Source organism: Bufo gargarizans, chromosome 1, assembly GCF_014858855.1.
Source record: "Bufo gargarizans isolate SCDJY-AF-19 chromosome 1, ASM1485885v1, whole genome shotgun sequence".
In the NCBI taxonomy this organism is placed as follows: Eukaryota; Metazoa; Chordata; class Amphibia; order Anura; family Bufonidae; genus Bufo; species Bufo gargarizans.
In genome coordinates, this window is record NC_058080.1 from 412,049,399 (window position 1) to 412,062,997 (window position 13,599).

A 13,599-nucleotide genomic window follows, 5' to 3' on the forward strand; every position below is an offset into this window, starting at 1 on the left:
CTGTTTCAGAATGGGAGGCATTTATCAGGAATACCTAGGGCGCCACATGGAGACCACTGTTACTGACACTTATGAGAGCAGCATTTTTCTCAAAAAAAAATCCTTCATTATATTTTGAACAACTATCGATTCTCGCCTGGGGCCTGTCTTTTGTTAGCCCTCTTCTCAGCCCGACACTGTACCATAGTATCACAGTACATGTAGCTGAGCTGAGGTAATACCGACTAACGAACAGTAGAGGGAGCCATCGCACAGCTCGTATGCACGTGACGTCACTGTTGTGCGCCGGAGCCGCGGAGTGCCCTCTGGAAGGCACCGCAGTGTCACAGCAATAAGAGGGCACTGATTAGGGGGGTCAGGGCGGGCAGACATGTCGGTCAATCCAGTAGACTCGCAGCTCCGGCAGCAACAGCTGAGAGCGCTCCGCAGGAAATGGCTGAAGGATCAGGAGCTGAGCCCTCGGGAGCCCGTCCTGCCCGAGAAGAAGCTGAATGCGGTGGACAGGTTCTGGGCCAGCTTTCTGCAGAAGAACTCTGTGTGGAGGAGATACGTACGTGAGACTCTGTGCCCTCCTGCTGCATCTGATGGGGGTGATTTCATTCCTCCCAACCTTCAGTGAATCCAAGCAGAGAAAGAAAATGTGTAAAGCCATGCCCATAACCCTGCCCCATACACATTGATAGTGCCCTGTATGTGTGGCATGCTGTAGTGGTGCCCCTCTGAGTAATAATACCTCCTCCAGCACATTAGTTATGCCCCTTTAGTGCCCACACGCAGTAGTTATGACCCCCCCCCCCCCCTTTTAGTGCCCCCTCACAATAGTGATGCTGATTGTCCTGTCACAAGAGATGTTGCCTTAGTGCCCCACTCACAATAGTGATGCCAAATGTCCTGTCAAAACTAGATGCCCCATTAGTGCCCCCCTCACAATAGTGATGCTCAGTGTCCTGTCACAATAGAGATGCCACCTTAGTGCCCCCTCACATTAGTGATGCTGAGTGTCATGTCACAATAGAGATGCCCCCTTAGTGCCCCCTCACATTAGTGATGCTGAGTGTCATGTCACAATAGAGATGCCACCTTAGTGCCCCCTCACATTAGTGATGCTAAGTGTCATGTCACAATAGAGATGCCCCCTTAGTGCCCCCTCACATTAGTGATGCTGAGTGTCATGTCACAATAGAGATGCCCCCTTAGTGCCCCACTCACAGTAGTGATGCTCAGTGTCCTGTCACAGTAGAGATGTCCCCTTAGTGCCCCCTCACAATAGTGATGCTCAGTGTCCTGTCACAGTAGAGATGTCCCCTTAGTGCCCCCTCACAATAGTGATGCTCAGTGTCCTGTCACAGTAGAGATGTCCCCTTAGTGCCCCCATCACAATAGAGATGCCACCTTAGTGCCCCCTCACATTAGTGATGCTGAGTGTCATGTCACAATAGAGATGCCCCCTTAGTGCCCACCTCACATTAGTGATGCTGCTGTAGCTTTAATAAAATAAAAGTTGACACTAATTAATGAATGAACCCTATCATTCCCCTGCTTGTGCCCTCTCCTGTTCAGCTCAGCAGGTGTGACATCACTGCATAGTGTCTGCCTGCGGGTGAGAACACAGGCCGGTGAATTGGCCAGCAGGGACTCCATGATTCGCCATTGTATTTGGCTGTATCCGTGTCCTGAGGAAGCACATGCTGCAGCCCTCCTGGTACCTTGTGACAGCCATCAAAATTGGGGACAGTTTTGCTGGAGCTGGAATAGTTGGGAGGCATACCTGTGTTCCAGGTGCCATATTTATGATGGCATACTAAGTAGGCATGGTTTTCTGTTGCGGTTTCTCGGTGCCACCGGCTAATTGTTGCTTTTATTTTGTTCATAGACCTTCAGGACGTATAATCTTGGTGTCCAAGCAGTGACCAGAGTTCTGATCCCAGCCTGGATCATTCATTACTTTGTGAAGTACCACATGGAGGTAATGTGCTGCTCATCATTCACAGGATCAGGAGCCGGATACAGCGCCAGTGTTACTCACAGTGCGCTGTGCAGCCTGCTCCATTATGTATTCTCAATGGAGACTGAATAAAAACGGCATATGTTATGTCTGTGTATGGGTCTGTTCTCACTGCAGATCTTCTGAATACTGTAATGCTGCAGAAATCTATGTGCAATCCATCTGTTCACATGTACGGAGCTATGTAACAAATCTGTGAAGTATGGAACTTTACTGTATAGAGTTGCCTCCAGTGATTTCAGTGTAACCAGTACCATCTCGGCCCATGCATCCCAATTACAAACGACACCCCCTTTACAATATTCTGATTGGGTTCAGCAAGCCATAAAAGATACATGATGGAGCAGCAGATCCAGTATGCACCCTGCCGCTTCATTCACTCTCTATGGGACCTCTGGAAATAGGTGAGCGCTGTATTCCGACAGTCCCATAGAGAATGAATAGAGCGGGTGCATGCATCAGATCGGCAGATTGGTGGGAGTCCCACCGGTAGGACTCTCACCAATCAGAAAGTTATTCCCTATCCTGTGGATAGGGGATAACTTCAAAACTTGGCACAGCCCCTTAAAGGCTATGTACACCTTTTTGGAGTCAATTAAAAAAAAAATATATATATTTGCATTTATCTTATTTTTGGCTAAAAATCATATTTCCAATTGGTCTTTATCACAAATATTGAGCTGTTCAGTTACAAAGGGTTAAGGCCCCTTTCACACAAGCAAGTTTTCTGCGCGGGCTCAATGCGTGACGTGAACGCATAGCACCTGCACTGAATCCTGACCCATTAATTTCAATGTGTGTTTTTTTTTTTTTTTTTTCATGCATCAGTTCTGCGTTGCGTGAAAAATGCAGAATGTTCTATGTTCTGTGTTTTTTTTCACGCAGCCCTGGCTCCATAGAAGTAAATGGGGCTTCAGTGAAAAACACATTTCATCCAGAAACAAGCCCGGATGTAATGCGTTTTTCACTGATGGTTGCTAAGAGATGTTGATTGTAAACCTTCAGTTTTTTTTTTGTTTTTTTTTATTGCGCGCGTGAAAAACGCCTCCAAAACGCATTGCACCTGCACTGAAAAAACTGAACGCAATCACAGACAAGCTTGATTGCAAAATGGTGCGAGTTTCACAGAACGCATCCGGACCTAATCCGTCACGCTTGTGTGAAAGAGGCCTAACTGTTTTTCTAAGGCTACATGCACATGACCGTTGTGTGTTTTGCAGTCCGCAAATTGTGGATCCACGAAACACGGATGGCGTCCGTGTGTGTTCTGCAATTTGCAAAATGGCACGGACAGCCTTTAATATAACTGCCTATTCTTGTCTGCAAAGCGCGGACAAGAATATGACGGGTTATATATTTTTTTTTTGCAGGCCACGGAGCAGAGCAACGGATGCGGACACGTCTTTTGCGGCCACATTGAAGTTAATGGGTCCGCATCCGAGCCGCCAAAACTGCAGCTCGGATGCGGACCTAAACAACAGTCGTGTGCATGAGGCCTTACTTTGTGACTGGTACTTTCACTTTGTGCTGGTCATCTAATAAGCCTTATCTCTAAACTACTAAGACGTCATAAACACTTATTTAAGCCACATTCTTATCAGTCAGACAAGGAATGAGCTATAATTCGTGTTTATAATTGCAGAGAGCAGAGATAAGGAGTCTGTCTGCCCCTCAGATGACGAAACATCATCAGGCCGCTAGTAGAGTATGTCAGCTCTTTACAGAAAAAAGGATTCCATATTGTTAATAAAGACGAATTGAAAAAGTGATTTTTAGGTAAAAAAAAAAAAAAAAAGTATAATGCAATAATAATAAAAAAAAATTGCCCCCAAAGGTGTACATAGCCTTTCAAGCTCTTCTTGCGAACCATATATATATATTTTTTTAATAAGGAGTTGTACACATACTGGGGAAATATAATATGAAGAAATTTTAAGCCCTCTTTCACACCATGTGTTTTGTTTCAATACATTATTTTTTATTTTTTTAACCAGCTGTGGATTCACAAATGAGGAGAAGTTTTGTGAATCCACACCTGGGTTTGGCTTTCAAAACTGCATCCAAAAAGCTGATCAAAACCCGAACGCACCTTAGGATATGTTCACACGACAGATTTGTGGCGTGGATTCTGCTCCAAAAATGCAAGCGGATCTTCCCTTGATTTCATTGGGGAATCTGTCTGTTAATTATCAGTGCACTTTTTTTTTTTTTTTTCTGCTTGCGTTTTTTTAAACCACACCGCTATAAAAAGAAGTGTTCTGTCCATTCTTGATGTGGATTATGCGTCCAGAATTCCCATCAAAAATGGGTAGGGGTGAAAATCCATGCCAAAACCACATCCAAAAGCATGTTAAAAAAAAAAAAAAGTGTCGGGAAAAGAAATTTTGTAAAAAAAAATAAAAAATGATGCATATTGCGCATCTGTTTTTTTGTATTGAGCACAGAAAATAGTAGGTGTGAACATAGCCTTACTCATACCATGTTTTCTTAGGCTCGGTTCACATGGCAGATTTTGCAGCAGAAACTGCCACAGTTTTTCAGTCTGACATGCCCTCTCTTGGTGCGCCCGCGGCTTTAAACTGTTGGCCGCACAAATTAATGCGTGGCTTCTTATTGAAAACAGTGGGAGGAACTTCACCATCTTTTTGGCACAGAATTCGTGCCAAATTTCTGACATTAAAAGACTTGCCTCCACTGAAAATGTTCTGCCTTATTTGACACCCAGTAGGTGAGAGGTGCTGTGGGGCAATCGCAGTGACAGGAATGGAGGTGGTAGTTGTGATCACGTGAGCCAGAACAGCACATGGCTGCAGAAGGTCTGTGGGCTGTTCCATTCTTGGAGACGTGACCACTGAGGTCAGTCATTGACTGCAGAAGTTAAATGAGTGGGACCGGAACAACATCCCTTCCAGTCCTGCAGAACCTGGAGCTGCTGTGGTGCGTCAAATGAGTTTTTCATTTTGGCCTTTGCATACAGAGGTGAGACGGACAGTTTGGACACAGTGATCACGCAGTAAACCCTACAGCCATACGAGCTCCTGTCTAGCAGTGTATGTTACTATAGGGGTTGGGAAATGCCTCACATATTCCCATTTCAAGGTATAATAAAATAAAATAAAATGTGCACTGTGTGTGCCCAGCCCTGTGTATGTATCATTACTGGCTCCTAGTTTTTTGGATCTGGTTTCTTCACCTGGAGAAGTCTGGTAAAGATTCTGTGAAGGACTGACGCTACGTCAGCCATGTTGTCATGAGCTCATGTGACCATAGTGTGTGTGTGTATACAGACTATTGCACTAATTCATCTCTATTGATTTCTTTCAGACCTCTCCATACAGCGTTGTTTATCAAAAACCTCGGCTGTACCCTGTGAGTATTCTCAGATGTTCATTGTTTTGTATTTTTTAGCGGCACCATTTAATTTCCAATCATGTATTGAAAAACCTGAATAAATTCTTGGTGGGGAGAAATAAATAAAAAAAAAACAGCAGTTTTACTGTTGTTTTTTGGGTCTTGTTTTCACTGTGCTCTAAAAATGACATGATGACCATGTTCTGCCGGTCAGTACGATTACGCCAATGTCATATTTAGACGTTTTCTTATGTTTTACTACTTAAAAGAACACGCTAGGCCATGCCAGCAATGTCAGATAGGTGGGACCCGGTACTATCTCTAGAATGGGGCCTCCAATGGAGAGCGCACCATGCATGCACAGCCACCTCTCCATTCACCTATGGGACTCAAGAAATAGCCAAACCGGTGCTTGCTTGTTTTCTGAACTCTCATAGAAGTGAATGGAGAGCGGCTTGCGTTTTGAGCTCTCTTTCACTTTTGGGGGCTTGTTCTAGAGATAGGTGGGACGCGCACCTATCTGACATGGACATATTGTGATATCCCACCAATGTCTCAGGTGAGACCCTCCCTTTAACTTTTTTTTTGTTTTCGTCTACAGAGCAGCGTGAGGGCTAGTTTTTATTGCTGCCATTTTGAAATACATATGACTTTTTACTAAATTTTTTCCATGATATTGTTCACAGTGCAGGTGTTTGTTGCAACGGAATAGGATGGGTATTGTGTTGGTGAATTGCGTTGTGGATTTCTGTGCAGATGACATCACCGTGGAAAGGAATGGTGACATTAAGCTACAGGAAATCCACAACAAAGCACTTTTTGCCATTCTGTTCCGCTGCGGCAGTTTTTTGAGTCAAAGCCAGATATATGTTCAAAAGGAATGAGAAGTATAAATGGAGAGCTTCCGTTTTTCCTTCCTGCTGGATCTACTTTTGCTCAAAAAACGGCTTACAAACTGCAGTGGTGTGTGTGTTTTTTTTTTTTTGTTTTGTTTTTTTTAAAGACCTTTTAGTTTTCCGTACGGGTGGCATGCGTGAATTAAACGCATTCATTTCTTTGGGTTTATGTTTATGAGTATTAATTTTCATGCATCATCTCTGCTTTACGCGAAAATTGCAGCATGTTTTATATTCTGCGTTTTTCATGCAGCCCTGGTCCCACAGAAGATAATGCGGCTTCCAGGAAAAATGCATTGCATCCAGATGCAAAATGTTTTTCACTGATGGTTGCTAGGAGATGTAGATTGTGGTTTTCAAGCACGCGAAAAAAACCACAATCTGTATTGTTTGTGTGAAAGGGACCTTCCTGGCACAATAGCCATCCATTCAGGTCAGATGTTTGACTGTTAGTATGGTAGTCGTCTCACATTGTACAAGCTCTGTCTGCACTGGCACTTTATATTGAATCATGTTTACCATTGGATATCACATTATATATACATTTTTCTTAAGACTTGCATGTAATCATGGTATAATTATGGATTTTTGTGTAGTTGCCTTTAATTATACTTTTTGGTTATTTGTTATATATGGGATATTACTGAGTCTTCTCAGAACGTATTATTTGTGCTGTGAGGGGAAGATTTCCTATTACTCAGGGACCTCCTGGCTCCCTTTTAAGGGCTCATGCACACAACCGTATTTATTTTGCAGTCCGCAAAAAACAGATCCACAAAAAATACGGATGACGTCTGTGTGCATTCTGTATTTTGCAGAACGGTACAGCTGGCCCCTAATAGAACATTACTAGCCTTGTCTGTAATGTGGACAATAATAGGAGATGTTCCATTTTTTTTTTTTTTTTTTTTTGCGGAATGGACATACGGAAACGGAATGCACATGGAGTAACTTCCATATTTTTTTTTGCGGACCCATTGAAATGAATGGTTCCCCATACGGTCTGCAAAAAAACTAAACTGACACGGAAAGAAAATACTTTGGGTGCATGAGCCCTAATGGTGTGCGTCTCCGGTATTGCATGTACTGTTCTTCTTTTCTTGATCCTCTTTTCATGCCGGGCAGCACCCGTGTTGTATCTATTGCCAGTTATATTTGTGGTGCCCGTCCCACATTTATGGGTTCGGGCATTTGTGTTAATGAGCTGAGCTGCCTGGGCCTGAAGGGAAATTATAGCCATACTAAGAGGGGAAGAATCCTACTCTTTAAGAAAACACTCTAACCACAGCACATTGCGTCACATGGCAGTAAAAAAATCTTTTAGATCTATAGTATTTTGGATGGGGGGTAACATCTCTGTCAGAGAATACGGGTATAATTGATGTGCTGTACATGGACAGCCCATTGATTTCAGTTCTCCAGCTCACTACAAAGATGTGCACATGGGTATACCCCTTTATTAGCCAAAAGGCTATTGATGATTATTCATAAAAAGAAGCGGTAACTGATGTGACATAGCGTATTGCAGATATCATAGGTAAGGCTATTTTCACACTTGCGGCAGTGTGATCCGGCAAACAGTTTCGTTGTCGGAACTGCCCGCCGGATCCGCCGATCTGGATGTGACTGAAAGCATTTGTGAGATTCATCCGGATGCGGATCCGTCTCACAAATGCATTGCAAGAACGGATCCATCTCTCCGCTTGTTATGCGGACAGACGGATCCGTCTTGTATCTTTTTTCACATTTTTACCGGTCTGCGCATGCGCAGACCGCAAGGACCGATCCGGCATTCCGGTATTTTGAATGCACTAATACATTCCTATGGGGAAAAATGCCGGATCCGAAGTCTTCAGTTTTTTTTTCGCCGGTTTTATCTTTTGCCTGATCAGTCAAAACGACTGAACTGAGGGCATCCCGAACGGATTACTCTCCATTCAGAATGCATGGGGATATGCCTGATCAGTTCTTTTCCGGTATAGAGCCCCTAGGATGGAACTCGTGCCGGAAAAGAAAAGCGCTAGTGTGACAGTACCCTAACCCTCATTTCTTTTGTTTGATAGGTTTTGTGTGTGAGAGGAAAAAATGCCTACAGTAACATCCTGTCTGTTTCTTTTAGGGTGATGTCATCCAAGAGACGGGACAAGTTATCCCACCCCTTCAGGAACCAAGCAGGGGTCATCACCACTAAACAGGCGCTTATAATAATCTCAATTCCAAAATATCATAAAATAAACTATTCCAGTAGTATTCTAGAGGTATATTGCATTCTTTTCTTTTCCTGTGTGAAAAACGGATCAAGATAAAACACGCTGCAATTTTTCCTGAATGGGCACATTGAGATGAATAAGTCAGGTGTATGTCAGAATTCTGTCCATTTGCAAAACAGAGCGCATCTAGACAGAATACTCAAGTGAAATTAGCCTACGCATGTCAGCCCCACAGACAAATGCCACCCCTAGTAGTTTGTACCATAGTATTATCTCACTGTGCTGCACAGAAAAAAAGGGCTAATATGGTGACTGAAAAATGATTTCCCATGAATGGGAGCAGCGCTACAGTGGATGGAGCTGTGTGGTTCTGGTGCCAGAGATACTGCAGAAAAGGTGAATGGTGCTGGGACTCAGACCCCTGCCCATCTGATATTAATGACGTGTCCTAAGCATATAAAAGTTCCAGGCTGCAGACTCCTGATCCCACCTTTAGGCTTGAGCAAATCAAGCTTTGGATCATAGATCTAAGATCGATTTGTTCAATAACTTTGTTATTAATGCTGTTTCCGTACAGCATTAAAAATGTATTGGCTTTGTGGAGCCAAACTTCGTCCCGCAAGACTTCAGTGAATTACTACTGTATTCTTAGCTGCGTTTTTAAAAATATTTTTGTGGGAATTCAAAGTGGGCTTTGGTAGCGAGATACCAGCCAGTACCAAAGCCCAATTCGTATTCCTATTTTAAAATGTTTTTAAAGACGCAGATAAGAATACAGTAGTAATTCATCGAAGTCTCGTGAGACTAAGTTTGGCTCCACAGAGCCAATACATTTTAATTCTGTAGGGAAACGGCATTAAAAACAAAGTTATTGAACAAATCGATTTTTGGATCTATGATCCAAAGCTTGCTTCGCTGAAGCCTACTTTACCAAGCATGCAGCTATGTGAACACTGTATTTTGTGTCTTTCACCAACTGAATGGGATTTCTCCTTGCGTAGAGTCATTACAAAATTTGTACAGAAATTTCTTGCCGGCCCCTGATGATAGAATCACATTAACTGGCCTTATATGCTAAGGCTATACCCAGTATGGGTACATCTTCAATTCTTAACTCTCTACAATACACCTAAAAAACATTGCCTTCAGCCAGATACCTGGACGTGACTTTACGAATATTTCCTAGATCCTAAATTTCCCCACACAGGGGTTTCCCCACACATTGGGTATATATCCCATGGTCATGTGTCCAAAGGGTGTATTATCAGGGGCTCATTTTCTGGCATAACTTATAGTAAATCTGGTGGGACACGAGGCTTCGTGTCCATCCACTAAGCCCCACCCTTTCTCATCACTTTAGAAAAGTGGTGAGAAACTCATAAAGTCACAAAGGTGTGCACCATAATTTGTGACTTTTTAATGCTACAAATGTGATGTTAAAACATTACATGGAATTTTAACAAATCTCCCCCAGGGTGTTATTTGACACCAGTGGTTTGTTCATTCTTTGAATTTTGTGGTGGCATTGTTGTGTATAAAAAAAACTGCAGCCCAAAATAATGGAAAGGCCTCATGTGTGAACATGCAGTAGTGAATAAGCTCTTACAGAAAAATACATACCCTATGTCTATTTCAGCGCTGAACCTTGTGCCATGCAGCCCTATACAAGAGCCCAGCTTATCAGAGTTCACCATAATGGTTTTTCTGTCAAACCAATTGAAAATGGCCCTTTACAGGACAACAAGCGAAAATTTTCTTTTTCCCCGGCGCCTCCCCCAACGGCAATGACAGGAGGGTGCTCCCCACCCCCAGGACAGGAAACAACACAGAAGCTCGCACTTAAAAAGAATCAGTGTTGTTTCCTGTCCCGGATAGCGCGGAAGCTCCTTCTGTGTGGATTTCGCAGCAGTATTGAGCGCACGGCCTAATCACTTCCCCCTACCTGGGGAGGGCCGTTGCAGGGAACAGGGGCTCTGGGGACGTGTGGCCTCCCTTCCCTGTTCCTTGGCTTAAGTTCTGTGGTAAGGCAGCCCCGGGCTCTATCCTGAATGCTCTGCTGGGAGCGCAGGATATTCTTGCGGCTGTTTTGTGGGCGGAGATTCCCGAGGGAAAGGAGTCTCTAGAGAGTCGCATGGACGTCATGACATCAGACGTCCCTCGGAAATCCGGGAAATTTAAATGGAGGCCGGATCCAGGGAAAATCGACACGCGCTGTTCCTTTGCCTACAATGTCGACTCCTTCTGACCCGGATTCAGTCTGCAAGCCTTTGGAAGTGGCCGCAAGCTCCATTAGCCCGGTAAGCCTCCTCTCCTAACTTGTGCAGTTTTTGGTTATGGGTTAGGTAATGCTAAATTTATGCACCTTGGGTTTCGGGTGGTGGTGTCTTTCCATAGAAGTCTGAACCCTATCCATTAAAAAAAAAATTGTTTACATTTTGTAGGGTAGAGACACCTCCACCTCCAAGGTACCGGGGTCTGAATCTAGTCGCAAAAAATCTGCAAAAAGTCATTTCTATCAAAAGCCAAAAAAACACTTTGCCCTAGATGTGCTGAAAAAGTGGTGGCTGAAGAATCTCCTTCCTTCTTAGACTCCATGCGGAGTATGATTCGTGAAGAAGTTAATGCGGCAGTGGAGTCTAGGTTACCTCCCTCTTCACCGCAGGCATCTACGTCTCAAAAATCCCAGGGGTCTTAGTTATTCGGGTTGGATTTAGATGAAGGGGAGATTGCTTCTGACATAGACTCGGATTCACCTGACGATGGCGGGAGACCGTTGTTTCTCCTGGAAGATACTGATAGCCTCTTAAAAACAAAAAGCGCTACTATGCACCTGGAGGAGTCTCAAGAAAGTCGCTCCATCCAGGATCAGATGTTTCAAGGTCTAGGAGTAAGAAAGAGACGTGTCTTTCCAATCCATAATAATTTCAAGGCCTTAATCTCGAAGAAATGGAAAGATCTTGAAAAGAGCGCCCCGATTATTAACACTTTCAAGAGGAAGTATCCGTTTTCAGACTGACTCAAATCTTTGGGATAAAACCCCAAAGATTGATGCTCCAGTGGCACGGATATCCCAAAAATCCTTTCTACCCTTTTGAGGCCATGGGGTTACTCCGTGATCCAATGGATAAGAAATGTGAGAACCTGTTAAAGAAGGCTTGGGAAGTTAATACAGCCATGTTCATACCAAGCATTGCATCAACCTGTACCGCCAGATCCCTATTAGTATGGCTTAAACAACTAGAGGATCATCTTGCTGCATGTACCCCAAGGGAAAAATTTTTGGCATCACTGCCCATGTTTATACAAGCCTCAAATTTTCTGGCTGACGCCTTGGCGGATTTAGTCAGGTTGTCAGCAAGATCAGCTGCTATTTGTAACGCCACCCGCAGAGCCGTATGGCTCCGCTCTTGGTCAGGTGATGCTGGTTCGAAGAACTGCTTATGTTCCATCCCTTGTGAAGGGGATAGTCTTTTTGGATCAGTATTGGATGATGTTTTAGAACAAGCCTCCGATAAGAAGAAAGGGTTTCCTACTGACTCAAAATATTTTCATCAGAGATGCTCTTTTCGTAGTCAAAGGAAGCCTAAACCCGATCAGAAGAAGAGAGAATACTCAGGAAGGTGGGAATCGGCAAGAGGAAGAAACAAGGGATTCCTCTTCAATCCTGATAACTCATCAAAGACCACTCAATGACGCCAGAGGCCTGGTTGGAGCAAGATTCAAAATTTTTGTTCCACAGTGGAGAAAAATAGGGGCCTCCCCTTGGGTACTAGCCGCTATTCAAGGGGGTGTCAGGCTAGAATTCACTACCTACCCACAAGACCAATTTGTCATCAACAGACCCTTGACAAAAAAGGAGGAACAGTCATCCCTGGAGACAGGGATAACAGCTTCATTCAGAAAGAAGTCCTGCTACCAGTTCCAGAAAGCCATCAAAAGTGAGGGTTTTATTTTCCAGTCTTCCTCATAAAAAAACCAGGGGGATCCTTCAGGCTTATTATAAATCTAAGGAGTCTGAACAAATACCTATCTTACAAAAGGTTCAAGATAGAGACCATCAAATCGACAATAAATCTACTTCCCCAATATTGTTACATGGCAACAATAGATTTGCAGGATGCATACTACCATGTTCCCATTCTCAGAGATCATCAAAAATATCTCAGGATAGCATTTTTTTAGGGGAGGTCATCTCTGTCACTTTCAATTTCAGGCGCTCCCCTTTGGCTTGTCATCAGCTCCCAGGATTTTCACAAAGGTAGTGGCAGAAATAACCAGTTATCTTTATCTACAGGGCATTCTTGTCGTGCCGTACTTAGAGGACTTCCTGTTAGCAGCGGAATCAGAAGATCAGCTTCGGGTACATCTAGACTTTGGCCAGAAGACCTTCACGGATCTGGGATGGATCATAAATGTCAAGAAATCCAATCTCGTCCCAGCTCAGCAAAATGTCTTTTTAGGGGTTCTTCTCGACTCTTGCTTACGGATGTCCTTCCTTCCAGAAGAGAAACAGCTGTCCCTTCAACTAAAAGTAAATCAGTTTTGCAGTCTAAGATCCACTACCATCAGAAACATCATGACAATCATGGGGATTCTGGCATCCTCTATCCCCGCCGTCAGATGGGCACAAAGCCACACCAGAATCCTGCAAGCCTTTCTTCTAGCATCCTAGGATGGCAGCAGAATTTCTCTGGACAAGAAAGTTGTAATTCCACTGTCCGAAATCGTTCCCTGGTTTGGGGGAGAATAAGAAAGAATCTGCAAAGAGGTGTCAAGAGAATCTTCTAGTGGTGTCTACAGATGCCAGCAGTCGAGGCTGGGGAGGCCAGGCAGGGGACCTGGTGGTTCGAAGAGTCTGGGACGACTCCATGTTAAAGGCAATCATCAAACCTAAGGGAGCTCAGAGCAGTCTATGAAGTTCTTTTAGCCCTTCACTCAAGAACCACTCTCAAGCATATAAAGGTCCTGTCGGACAATATGACAACAGTTGCTTATTTAAACCGGCAAGGAGGTACCTGAAGATCTCTGGCAGCAACGTTAAGGGATATTTTTCTTTTTGCGGAAAAAAATCTATCCTCCCTAACGGCCGTGCATTTAAAAGGAAGCAACAATCTGGTGGCCGACTTCCTCAGCCGTC

At 43.9% G+C, this 13,599-nt stretch overlaps 1 protein-coding gene across 1 annotated transcript; it reads left to right on the top strand.

The window, feature by feature from the left end:
- Positions 1 to 272: 272 nt before the first annotated feature.
- On the top strand, positions 273 to 8,502 carry NDUFB6 (NADH:ubiquinone oxidoreductase subunit B6). Its single transcript, XM_044286458.1, has 4 exons — positions 273 to 550; positions 1,874 to 1,966; positions 5,330 to 5,374; positions 8,372 to 8,502. Exons 1-4 carry the CDS (start codon positions 371 to 373, stop codon positions 8,441 to 8,443), a joined length of 390 nt encoding a protein of 129 aa, XP_044142393.1. The 5' UTR covers positions 273 to 370; the 3' UTR covers positions 8,444 to 8,502.
- Positions 8,503 to 13,599: the final 5,097 nt, after the last annotated feature.